The 13,104-nt window shown below is 42.9% G+C and overlaps 1 protein-coding gene across 1 annotated transcript in view; it reads right to left on the bottom strand.

The window, feature by feature from the left end:
- The window catches only part of MMP20 (matrix metallopeptidase 20), a 45,850-nt gene that overhangs the window by 13,393 nt on the left and 19,353 nt on the right, over nt 1-13,104 (bottom strand). Inside the window, exons 7-8 of the mRNA XM_006186197.2 lie at nt 3,357-3,493; nt 2,034-2,190 (exon numbers count right to left, since the gene is read on the bottom strand). Coding sequence (XP_006186259.1) covers nt 2,034-2,190; nt 3,357-3,493 — 294 coding nt within the window. The remainder of the gene's footprint in view (nt 1-2,033; nt 2,191-3,356; nt 3,494-13,104) is intronic.

The raw sequence follows: 13,104 nt of genomic DNA, 5'->3' as shown, positions 1-13,104 counted from the left end.
AAGGAAATTCCCTTTGACCAGCTCTTTGGCTGGATTGCTTTTCTGAGGAATATTGAGGTTGAAGTCATCATTTGTTAATTATCACAACTTTTTAAGCCATCCTTTGTTGATGACCATGGAAGTTCCTACTATTCCTGAGCAGTGACTCTTTTTGCACACCTACTATGTGTCAGGCAGTGTGCTGTGTATCTACATACATTGTACCACTTATTACTTTCAATAACCTGGGGAGGTTAATATCAAAAGTGCCTGCTGTGGTCTCTTTTCCTTACCAGCAAGGTGAGTTCTTTAACATTTGAGTTAAGTGCCCAAGGCCGACTTCTTAATGAATCTCTTTTATGTAGATTGCTAAAAACTTCTCCTTAATAGACACTCACAGAGGTTGAGCTGGAAAGGTTCAATACTATTTCCTCAGCGGGGATCAGGCATCGTTAAAACCAAAGACTCTCTCCTTCCCCTTCCTTAAATTTACAGAGAATGAAAAACCTCTCACCAAGCTTCTTGTGTGAGCTATTAAGCCTCAGTCCTGCCTGATCGGAGGTACATGCTTCACTGCGGCTGCTGGTGTGTGGTAGATTAGTCCAAAGACTGAGGCAATAAACAGAGATAATGAAAGCCGCGAATCCCCACAACGAGAACCAGGCTGTGAACAGGCTTTGACGAATTAAGTGAATCGTCACAACTCGCACTCTCACACGCATGCCCGTACGTGCATCTTGGGGTGTCATTCTCTAAAACTCCACAGTGAGAACTGGGTTTCTCCACACCCATCCTCCTGTGTGCCAGCACGGTGATGACAACCACCTTGTCTTAAAAAGAGCTCTCGGAGAATATACCCAGCAGGTGTTAGGGACTTAATAAGTGAGTTACTGTCACTATTTCATACCGAAAGTTCCAACAGAAAAGTAGCTGGCTTAGTGGTTGAAGCCCTAGACTGGAAGTGTCAAGTCATGAGAGCCTGTGACACTATGAGCAATGCTACCAGGGCTCTGAATGCCCAGAAGAGCCGGCAGGGTCCACGCTTGTTGGACATTCATTTTTATGAAAAAAATTTCCCTTTTCATGAAATGTATCTGTGCTCAAGTTGTATTACTTTCTCAGCCCCAGACTGAGGAAGATAGTCAAATGGAAGAAGATGACAGGGATTTATTTATAAATTTATATTATGCCACAGAAATGGTCATTTCAAAATAAATAATATAGAATAAAATGAAAACCCTTGGACCAAAGATGGGTCCTTGCCTGATCCTAACTGGGACCAAAAGTGTTGAGCACAGTCAACCATTTAGCATCTGTTTTCACTTCTCTCCTGAAGTTCAGAAAAACAAGTAAAGCTAAAGTGAGAACTAGGGATAGAGAAGGTGCAGAGGCAGAGCCTGACTGAGTGGCTCCCAGTTCTTCAGCAGAAATCAAATAAGACAGTGAGATGACAGGAGAGATGTGGTGAGGCCCTGTGCACAGTGATGGGATGACTGATGGCACCTTATTCAGATCTATTTATATGAACTTCCTGCAAGACAGGTATGGAAATTGTCTATGATCCACTTTGGACAAGAAGAACCGTCATGTTCTGGGTTAGATAAAAGAACTTAGCAATAAGGCCTCTTTCTTTCAGCAAAACTTTCCTTCAAAGAGCCCCACAGTCATGACCACATTCATTTTGCACAAAATCACAGAGTATTCCGGAACGCACTGATACTCACAGAAGAGGGATCAGTTCTCCCCCCAGGCATTCCCAGTGGGTACTTCTGTGCTGGAGGCATTACATTCACTCTCTTAGGCCACTGGGGGTCCAGTTAATGAATACTTTGAAAGCTTAGGATGTTTCATGGGCTGGAGAGCAAACGATGGGATTATGGAATGAATGGTTCACTTATTTGGATGGTTCTGTCGCTTGGAGACAGCTAAATGAAACCCCAGTGGCCAAGAAGAGTCAATGGACCTATTAAAAATGTGCCTTGCATTCTTTTCAGCAAAAGGATTTTTCCTTCTCATTGACTACGCCTGGACAAGTCAAAGGAGGAAAGCCATACCTGTAGTATTCATCTCCCACAAAGAAAAGGGTCTTCTGTGCATCCTTGAGGTAGACCGCAGCATCTATCCGCTGCACGTTCCTTGGGAACCCATAGTCATAAATAGTCCGGGGAGGACCCTGCATCTGGAAGCCTCTTGTTACCCAGTAGTGGGGTCCTGGAAACAGAAATTAATGTTGACAAAAACTCTGTACCACTTAGTGATGCTCCTCACGCAGGAGGATTTGTCTGCAGGATCACAAAGGGGGCTAGTTTACGGGATATTTGTCAACGCAATAGGAGAGATAGAAGCCTCTGTTCAATTCAGTAAAAGACTTAAAACTTGCCCTGGAGGCAAAAATCCCTAGAGATGCCTTAAGCAACCATATTGATATCAATTATGTCTTAAATTTAACACTTTTTTTCAAGATGATTTTCATCTGTATAATCTCTTTTTAGTCTCATATGTACATGCGAGAGAAGGGGCAAGTGACACACAAATGCTGTGATTCTTAAATTGAAACTAGCTTTCTATCCCTGTATCTTAGCAACCAGAAGACAAGTTAAAACTGATAGTTACCACTTATGGGATAACTTCCATTGGCTAGCCATTGTCACGTCTTCAAGGTTGATGTTACTATAATCTTTTGCGCAGGAAGAAACAAAGACTCAGAGCAGTTAGATAACTTCCTAAAGGCACTCAGATGTTAAAGAGCTTGGAAGGGGTGGTGGGTACAGCTCAGTGGTAGAGCGCGTGCTCAGCATGAGGTCCTGGGTTCAATCCCCAGTAACTCCATTTAAAAAAATAACAAATAAATAATCTGAATTACCCTCCCCCCACAAAAACAAACCAAAACAAAACAAAACAACAAAGGGCTGGAGCCAGAGATTGGTTTCTTGTGTGTCCACCTCCTGAAGTCACCAGCGTCTTCACTGCCCAGCTACTTCTGAGCAGGGCCCAACAGCAAGGGTATTGTTGTCCTGAGGGCGCCATGCTTTGTTAACTCGAAGGCTCTTATACCTCGTCACTCAGGGCAGAGTCTTGGGGGCAGGGACCAGCCTTCTAGCTCCCTGGACGCTGTCACTTATCACAGAGCCTCACTAGGATAGCTGTTTGGCTCGGAAAAGAGTTCTATAGTCATTGTCATTTCTGTCATCGTCCATAGTCACTATCATTCTGTCATCATTACAAGACAGGAGAGGGGTATTTCACACCCAATCTGAGGGGAAGGAGTGTCTGGAGCACCCTCTGTGATCACTAATGTATGCTGACAATTTCAGATGTTCCAAACACACCGGGCACTGTCCCCTGCCATCTCTTCCTGTGCGGGACCTTTGGGGTACCTTTGAAGAAGTAAGCTGTGCCCCTGTCAGCCACTTCGTAAGCTGCATCCACATTGGACATGAGCTGGGGGAAGGAGCTGGTGATGGTGCTGGGCCGGATCCCCGACATCAAGTTAACCTGCCGACGCCAGAAAATCCTGTTGGGCAAATCAATCAGAAGAAATCAAGGTCAAGGGTTGATTTAGATCTTAAGTCGAACTTGGGCTGAAACGTACCACAAACCACACTTCAGAGGCCATTTCTAAATGCCTCTTGCCCTTGCCTGGTTTTTAAGGGAGCATCAGGTTTTGGATTCTAGTAAACAGTTCCTTCTCCTTTTTCCTTCATTTAGCATCTCTGCAACCCCTTTTCCTTCATTTATTTAAGGATGTTCAAAACATGGAAGGATATAGCAAGGAAGTAACATCAATGATTTATACACTTAAGCTACACATCTTCCCGTTCCAAGTATCATTTGCTACAAATTTCCCTTTCCTCTTCTGGCCTTTTAAAAATTAGAATCTCATAAAGACCATCCAGGTACACTTTATGAATATTATATAAATGAGCCAAGACTTTGTAGTTGGGAGATGCTAATTATTTCCAGTAAAAACAGCAAAGACATTAACAATTATAAATTATGTTGCCCGTGTACTTATCCAGCGAAAGTGTTTATATTTTTGGACTCGATGGCCAGGTATACACACACATTATCTTGAGGGTTAGCAACTCAACCATCCACTTATTCAATATTATTTCCATAAAATTGTGGGAGTATGCTTGCGGTTACTGGGCTGAAACTTTCAAGGTAAATGTGGTCCCTTTTGAATTTCAGATGTGAAAATCATTCTTATAAAATACGAATAGCTTACTTGATTCCACAGGAGCTGGAATCAATACATAAAATGATTTGTGGACAGGGGAATTGGAATCAATACATAAAATGATTTGTGGAAATTGTAATAAAGTTTTGACATTTCACTTTCCGTGTAGTTAGTTTTGGAACGCCTCAAATCTTATGTTGAGTTTTAGTTAATTTCACAAATGTTTATGGCGCACCTATCAGCAGGCACCAAGGTAGACATCAAAGATGAAACACTGAACAAGACCCAGGCCCTGCTCTCAAGAAGCTTGTAATCTAATAGCAGAGACAGAGAAATGACTGAGCAATTATAATTTAGAGCAATCTGTGCAGCAAAGAGTTAAGTTCACGACGCTCTGGGAACAGTCTCCCCACAGCGGGGATGTGCTGATGCATTTAGGGGTCTGGTGAAGCCATGCAGGTGAGGCACTTCAAGCTGATGACGAAATCTAAACGAGAGCTATGTTTAGAGAAATGTTTCTTCATTACTAGCAGCATCCTGATGCAGAAGGAAAAGCACATGGTGTTTTAGAAGATTAGAGGCAGGAGTTCCAATGACACTACTGACCAGTCTCTCCAAGTCTGTTTCATAATCTCTTAAATGCAAATAACAACGCCTAGTCTAGCGCATGAGATCATGATGGGGCTCAAAAGAGATGATGCCTATGAAAGTACTTCACAAACTGTAAAGTGCCACCTGGGAGATATTGCCATTTAAATAAAAAATTATTATCTGGGCACCCACCATGGACAATACTCAGTGTGGCAGGGGTCCATTGAAGGTACACTTCCTGGCCCCAGGCTCTCCACATCCCAGCCTTACCTAGATCATCTGTATTAACAGCTGAAAAAGAGAGACCCAGAAAGGCGGATGGCCCCAAAAGTCAGTGGGTGGTTAGGGGTAGACAGAACCAACTGGACCCTAGCTGTCCTGATTTCCATCACATGTCCTATTTCATCTACTTGCTTCGTCTCAGCCTTGTGTTTTTCTTTGTTAATAACTTCACCTCTTGCCCGATCAGACTTCGCCCTTAATGAAGGTAAGAGAGACTGCTTTCTCCCTCTCCTTTCTCTTTGCCACCACGAAATGAGCACAGGTTTGGGTACCCAGAAGACTCAGGCAGTAAGAGTAGATAAACAGGTCATGTCAACAGTCTGTAATCACATCTTTGATAAGGAGGGCAAAATAATGGACTAATTGGGAACCTGGTGAAGAACCCAGAAGCATGTGTTTTTCAATTAATTCAATTCAATATATAATTCTGAAAGGTGGACTCTGTTAAAGGCACTGTGCTAGATGCTCACGAAGTCACAAAGTGTGCCCTTCAGGCGACGGTAATGATGGGGATGAGGAAGTGAGAAGAGCGGGTAGGAGGAGGGGCAGACATTTCCTCCATTAACCAGGCTCCCCCTGAATTACGTCTCTGCTGAGGTACAGCTGACTTCCAGCTGCTTTCCCTTGGGTACCCGAAAGCTGGGAAGTATTTTCTCTCATTTCTCACTGAAAAATCAACAAGTGACTTTAGGCAAAATTAAACCCGATTTTTCATTTGAAGTTACAGGACACTGATGTCCTAAACAACTGAACATGAGAGACCGTAAAGTGAAGTGATTAAGTTGGCAAACCAGAAAGGTACTTTTGGGATTTTTTCCTGGTAGTAGAATCCTACATTCCTGACCCAATACACCTTGATTTAGGATGACGTGGGTATTGTGAAGACTAAACTCAAGTAAACTAGTCATTCTAAGCCAAGAGTGAATTTGTGCCCTGGGGCACATTTGGAAATGTCTGGTGACAGTTTTGGCTGTCACAACCAGGAATGGGCAAAGCTCCTGGAGTCTGGTGAGTAGAGACTAAAGACCCTCAATGCACAGAACAGCCCAACATGACAGAGACTTGCCTGGCTCAAAATATCAGTATTGCCGAAGCTAAGAAAACTTAGTTTAAACACTGTCATGGCATATTATAATGTATACACTATATGCCTAAGGTCGGAATAAACACTGCCTCTACGTGATACTTCGGTAAAGCATCACAAATTCCAAAAGAATCTGGAATCATGAGAATTTCCAGTCCACTAATGAAGAAAAATTGCATCTGGTGTGTAATAAAGCAATAGAACACACACTGAGAGGATTAAAAACTGAGAGCTATAGATTACAATAATAAATAAATTAAAATTGACCAAAAAAAAAAAAAAAAAGATCTAGCAAGTAACCTTCTAATGCCTCTGTAAATGGACTTAGAAGCAAATAAAAAAAATCTATGGACTTGGAAAAGAACAACTGCAGGATATACTGGAACTGAAAAAGAAAAGAAACTTCGTATCAATGGCCTGAAATCTGATCTTTGATAAGGAGGGCAAAACAATGGAGCTCACTGATATTACAGACCTGTTGGTAGATATTTAGCTGCACTGATGACCTTTGTGTAGCCAGGAGCCAACGGTGTGCCTGCCACGTAATCAGGGCTCAGTAAATACTTATTGGCTAAATAAATGAGTGTCAGAGGGTTGAGTGGAAATTATCTGATCATTGATTTTCATAATCTCATATTCATTCCCCTTTACTAAAAAACCACAATGAATTCATCAAGTTTGTGATTAGGTAACTGGTAACATTCACCTGGCCTCTTACAGCTCTTTGCCAATCCTGTGAGCTCCTTGGGGCCAGGCCCTGTATTATTATTATTATTATTGTTGTTATTATTATTATTATTTAACTGAAGTATAGTCAGTTACACTGTGTCAATTTCTGGCACACAGCACCATGTCCCAGTCCAGGTCATATATTATTCATCTTTGTATTCTTGGGTTTAGCAAGTGTCTGGCACATCTAGGGACTTGATCCATGTGTGTCGAACTTTGGTTCGTTTTTGGTACACCCCTCTGTCCCCACTCCCCACCTGAGTAAACTGATCCCATCAGCCTTTCAATTTCAGGAGAAGCTTCACCTACTGTTTGCTGACTGTCAAGGTAACCCAGCAGGAGCTGATGGGTGCTTTCCTTTTCCACTGTCTTTACCCCTAAATTTCCTTGACTGTCTTCTTCTCTGTCTCCCTGTGCCCTAGTTTCAGGGGCAAGAGGTGTCTTTCTGTCTTTTGATGCTCTCAGTTGAATTGCTGCTTCTCTCCCCTGAGGCTGGGCACTGAGGTGCAGGGAGAGAACCAAGGGGTGCTTGAGACCTGGTTTTATTATTGGATGGGTGACCTTGTAAGAGTTACTTAATTTTTCTGAGACTCAACTTCCTTCTGTCAAATAATAATAATGATAATATCCATGCTAATACTTCAAAGGATCAATTGAGATAATGCATATGAAAACAGTTTATAAACTATGGACTGAGGTGGGAAGCCCCATAAAAAAAGACCAGCAAGACCCCCCAGGCAGGGCCACTACTCTCCTGCCAGCACCATCTGGTTCCCTGGCCCAGAGGCTCTATTTCAATTTTTGCCTCTGAAATGGCTTACTTCTAGGAAAGTGGAACTTACCCCTAAAATTCTATTGGTTCCCTGAGCTCACTCCTGATTGGTTCTTTCTTTCCCTCCTGATTGGTCCATTTGTAGTACTTCATTTGCATGAAGCTCACTCCTGATTCGTTATTTCTCTCCATCCTGATTTGTCCATTTCTACAAAGCCCGTTCCTAATTAGTCAACTTTTGTTATACCTTATTTGCATATGATGTTGCAAAGTGTAAACTGGCAGCCTATAAAAGCCTGTGTAAACCTACAGACGGGGTCCAGAGCTTGGAGTGTTAACTCCTCTGGGCCAGCTGGTGTAATAAACCTGAGTCCTCCAACTCTCCGAGTACTGCCTGGTCTCTCGCCTGGATCCAGGTTGCTGTCACAACTGAGCTGTAACACCGAGCTATAACACTGAGCTGAAACATGTTTTCCTGCAACAGACTACTCAACCAATTATTTGTAGATACTTTAAAAAGACATGTTTTCACTCTACAAATTGATTAATGGTGTAAAACTTAAACTTACAGTTTATCAACAGAGCTAAGTTTCCTTCTAAATTTGTCTCACTGATATAAAATTTTGTCGCCGGAAACTTTGAAGTACAAATAATGACATCACTGATCAAGAAGCCATTCATCTGGGGGCAAGCTCACTAACCAGGGCTGTTTTTATCAGAATGTTTTAGAGGCCAAGAAATCAACCATGCATCATCCATCTCATTAAGCCCAAGAAAAATTAAAACACAGCTTTTAAAATTAAAAACCCACATGTAGACAGTGTTTAAAAATAGTCAAAGCTGTGCACAGTGTCCTTAAGTGTTTATACCCATCTGAGGAGTCAATGGGGATCCATATTTATAAGCCATCACCTGTGAAGATGTAAAGAATCTTGTCCTTAGTGAGAAGGAGGGAGTTCAGAAGAAATTACAATGAGTCAGGGATCTTAGCACACCTTCCGCCTCTTTGTCTGATTTGTAATACGTAACAGAGAACCAGTCTAAGGAAATACAATGCCATTTGTTGACTTTCAATGAAGCGACTTTAGAGCCAGTAAAGAAATATCCCCGGGGAGAATGAAGGAGAAGACTTTCTCTTCTGTTGTGCAGACTTTCCTTGAGCCCCCGGGGTCCCAGGAGATGGAAGCTGCCAACAGTGCCATCTCCTAGCTGTGGCACCTGACTTTATGGTCCCTTTGCCCCATAGTGATTTGCACTCCTTTTTCCTTTTTTCCTTCAGTGGCTTCCTTCTCACTCATGTCTTCAAATGTGCCCTGGTATTTCTCCTCTTGAAACATCCTCATTGGACCCTGCTGCCTCTTCCCAGGTACTGTCTTGACTCTTCGTTATTAACAAGATTCTCAAGTGAATGGTCTACCTTTACCATCAGCATTTGCTCCCTGCCGTTTGCGTTTTCACTCGTCATGATCTGGATGCCTTCCTCGCTCTCTCTCTAAAACTACTTTCCTTTGTTACCCTGGCCAGTCAGTCCCTTCCCTTTAGTTCTCAATCTGTTGACCTCAGAGACATTTTCCACTGTCGATCAGTTAAAAAAAAAAAAAAAAAAAGATAACCCTCTTTTCTCTGATTTGTCTTGGGCTCCATTACAGTCTGTCTCTGATGTCAGGTAGACATAGGTTAAAGTTCTAGCCAGGGGAAAGAACTGAATTAAATAATCAAGTGCCTGTAATATGCTTAGCATAACCCAGAGCACATTGCAAGTGATCGTGAAATGCTAGCTCTTGTTATTCTGATTATTAGAGTTTATTTTCCAATCTTTGCCTCGTCCGTGTGGGAGAGTCTATAAAGTATAAAGCTTATAGGTTATAGACTGTGACCTCCCCCTGAGGACTAGCTTATTTCTATAAAACCCCACTAGAATTGTTATCACCTTAAACCCGACACATCCACAATTGAGTTTTGCTTCATGTGTCCAACAAACATTTTTGATTTTGTTATCTATGTGAGCGATGCTGCTACCTTTGACTCCTCCTTTTCCACCATTCTCACCAAATTAGCAGCTAAGACCTGTTTCAGGAGGCCTCTCACACACACCCTTCTCTCCAGTTCCTACTTGCATGACCCTTAACCTGTTATTCTTTGCATTCTAATCTACGATACATAACCTCTTCCAAAATGTGACAATTAAGGGATTGACAGATGTCTTAAAAGAAAGCATCTAATAGTGAGAATAAAACAGAATGTGGACAAGCCTACCCAACATTTTTGAGAAACCTGGAGAGTCCAGAGCCCCCTCCTCCTTGTGGCTCTCCATCCGACCTGCAGGCCAAAGGCCCGGGAGCCGAGGGACCGACCCCGAAGTGCATTCCAGTCAAGGCATTCGTTCATTCAAGTACAAACTCAGCATTCTCTTTGGAGTCCCATTGCTCAAGCAGAAGGTTCCTGGGCCAGGGCTAGGATGCACCTGACACTGGGAGAGGGCAGACCCGGCTGCAGTGGCGTGTCTGCTGGGCTCTGAGACCTGGACCTGGCTTTCTTATCTCCAAAGGATTTGGACGTGATCAACCTTTACATTTATTCCCTAGGTAAAGTGCTATTATTCTTCTGAGGTCTGTAGCTGACTGTGAAAGTCTTGATTTTATTGTTAAAATTGTATCATGGAAAACCCAGAATAATCTGAGAGAGGCAAATAGCATTCAGACATGATTGCAGTTCTAGTCATTTTGAGGAAGTCTGGGATGGTCTTTCTATTTTGTCATGTCTTATAAAGGGTAAATCTATGGGAATTAAATATATACATATATATTTATATGCGTGTGAATGGCAGATATGCTTATGACTTTCAACTTATGATAGCTGCAGTTTATTTCTCTTCAAACAGAATATTTGAAGGTGCCAAGTTGCCTTTATCCACTGAGGAGACTGGGTAAACATCTCACGGTTACTTGAAAAGGCACTGCATTCCATCCTGCTTTGGAAACAAACCGTGTGGTTATTACATCCACAGCCTGAAATGTCTCATCAACAGATTATTGTTAGTGGTGGGGAATTCCAGGCTGGTGTTTAGGGGGGGGGGAAGACTGGGAACCCTTTCATAATGGCCCCCTGGTTGCTGTGATGGCTGTGGCTTAAAAGAATTCTTTGTTCTTTGTCCAGGTTTAGCAAGCACTTGGGGACTTTTGGTGACAGCCGGTAGGGGATCAGAGTCATGGGATTCCAGCTCTCAATGGCACCGTTGGAGGTACGCCAGGGCCGTTAGGAGCACGGGCTCTGGCTTAGGATGTGGGTTCCAGCCCACAGAGCCAGACGCTCATTAGTTTAGGGTTGGTTAGATAAGTTACAATTTATCTATATACTGGGATAATACACATGCATACCAGTTGGGTGTGGGTCCCAGCTCCATCCCTCACTGGCTATGTGAGCTTGAACAAGTTGTGTATCTTTTCTTTGTAAAGGGAGAAACAATTCATGCCTCACGGGGCTGTTGTAAGGAGTTGATACCAAAGCGCTTAGCACAGTAGGTACTGAGCACATCGAAGTAGCTATGAGTATCAGACAGCACCTCATTTTAAAGAGAAGGAAGAGAGGTGCAAAGTCCATGGGGGGTTAATGGCAACTCCAGTGCTGAAGGGTACATCTCCTGACTCCCCCTCCACCCTGTTGGTCTTCCTAGTTCTTTGGAATCACCTGCCCCACCGTAATAGCTCATCAGATCCGAAATGGGAGAAGACGAGGAGGTGAGGGCTGAGCAGATACAAGTCAGCCAGCCATCTTCCCTTCCTTAATCCTGTCCCTGACCGCTCCTTTCTAAATGTCCCATACCTCTATGCCTCCCTTTCTGTTCCGTTACACCCTCAGTATTTAGAGTCAAGATTTTGTCAAAAGATGTAATCTCATCAATTAGTCATTAGCAATTATTGAATGCTTATAGTTTGATAAACAGAAGGTTAAAAAATTTTTTTTGCTTTTTTAAGAAAACGATTATCATTGCCTGCAAAGACATACTATCTTTGACTGTACTGTCTCCTTTGTCTCTATTGGAGCCACTGATATTACAAAAAGAACGAGCCACGTGCTGCCCTGGGGCACAGGTGTGACACGCACTCCTCTGGACAATGTAGAGTCTGACAAGGTTACCTCTCAGATGAAGCTGCTGCTACCCTGCACGGTGTCCAGGCTCCTCCTGCTTGGCACCTTGCCTGTCACTCCAGGGTCAATGCCTACCAGTTCTGTTTTGGTTTACTTTTTGGTAGCAAGCAATCAAAATAAAGTAAATAATCAATGAAGTCAAGTCTTAATAAAAAACAATCAACAAATAGATAATAACAAAAGATACCCCAGGTTGGTTGTTTCTATGCTTTAATCTGTTGTACACATTTTTTTTTCCTTTTCTTTTTTTATCTTAAGTGGAAACTTTTTTTCACTTGAATACATTTATTTCATTTATTTAATTTTTTTTTAAATGGAGGTACTGGGGATTGAACCCAGGCCCTCGTTCATGCTAACCATGTGCCGACTGCTGAGCTATACCCCACCCCTCTGTTGCGCATAATTTTTGATTCTCACTCGTAAATATAGTAACTGCCTTTTATTGAGCACTCACTATGCACCTGGCACATAACTTACCCAGAGGCACCTCATCAGTAAGAAACACGGCCAGGATTTAAAACAACTTAGCCTAAGGCTAAAGCCTGGGCTCCTGAGCTTTCCTCCAATTTGCCTTTGAGCAGTGGATACCCATCCTTTGCTGAAGATTTAGTGCAGCTATTTCTAATTTTTAAAAATCAGAAGCCATCCAGATGCTCATTAGCTTAGGATTGGTTAAATAAGTTATGATTTAACTATATATTGGGATAATATACATATAGAAAATAAGATAAAAATTAACATTCATTGACATGGAAAAATGAGAGATGGCTGAGGGAAGAAATTGACAAATCACATCTTGCGAAATCCCCTTTCTGGGGCCACCCTGTTCCCACTCCTGTCTCTACAATAAATCTCTATCTGGAGAAGAAGCCTGGAAGGACGAATTTCACACTGTGATGGCTCTGTGTTATGGGCTGGACGCTTGTGTCCCCTGGATGTGCTGGCATTTGGACAGGACCAGTGGGAGGTGATTCGGGTTTGATGAGGTCATGAGGATGGGGCTGATGGGCTTGGTGCCCTCCTAAAAAGAGACGCCACAGCGTTTCTCTCTCTTGGTCTAAATGCCCACAACAGAGGTCACCTGAGCACGCAGCACGAGGGCAGTGCTTTCTGAACGTCTCCCCCTCATCTAACCGTGAGGTGTGCAAAGACAGGGGACTACTGAGCTGTCTTTATAGCTCTGGTCACCGCATCAGTGTTCAGCACCCTGCATGAGCTCAACAAACCTTTTTCCAATAAAGGAAAGAGAATGAAACAGAACGTCACGCGTGCGCATGCGTGAGCGCACTCTGCCTCTTCCGGGGCGGCGAGTTCTGGCCCCCGGGAAGCGGGGAGCCG

Source organism: Camelus ferus, chromosome 10, assembly GCF_009834535.1.
Source record: "Camelus ferus isolate YT-003-E chromosome 10, BCGSAC_Cfer_1.0, whole genome shotgun sequence".
NCBI classification, from domain to species: Eukaryota; Metazoa; Chordata; class Mammalia; order Artiodactyla; family Camelidae; genus Camelus; species Camelus ferus.
The sequence above is the reverse complement of the archived record's forward strand: the minus strand, read 5'-3'. Positions and strand labels throughout refer to the sequence as shown.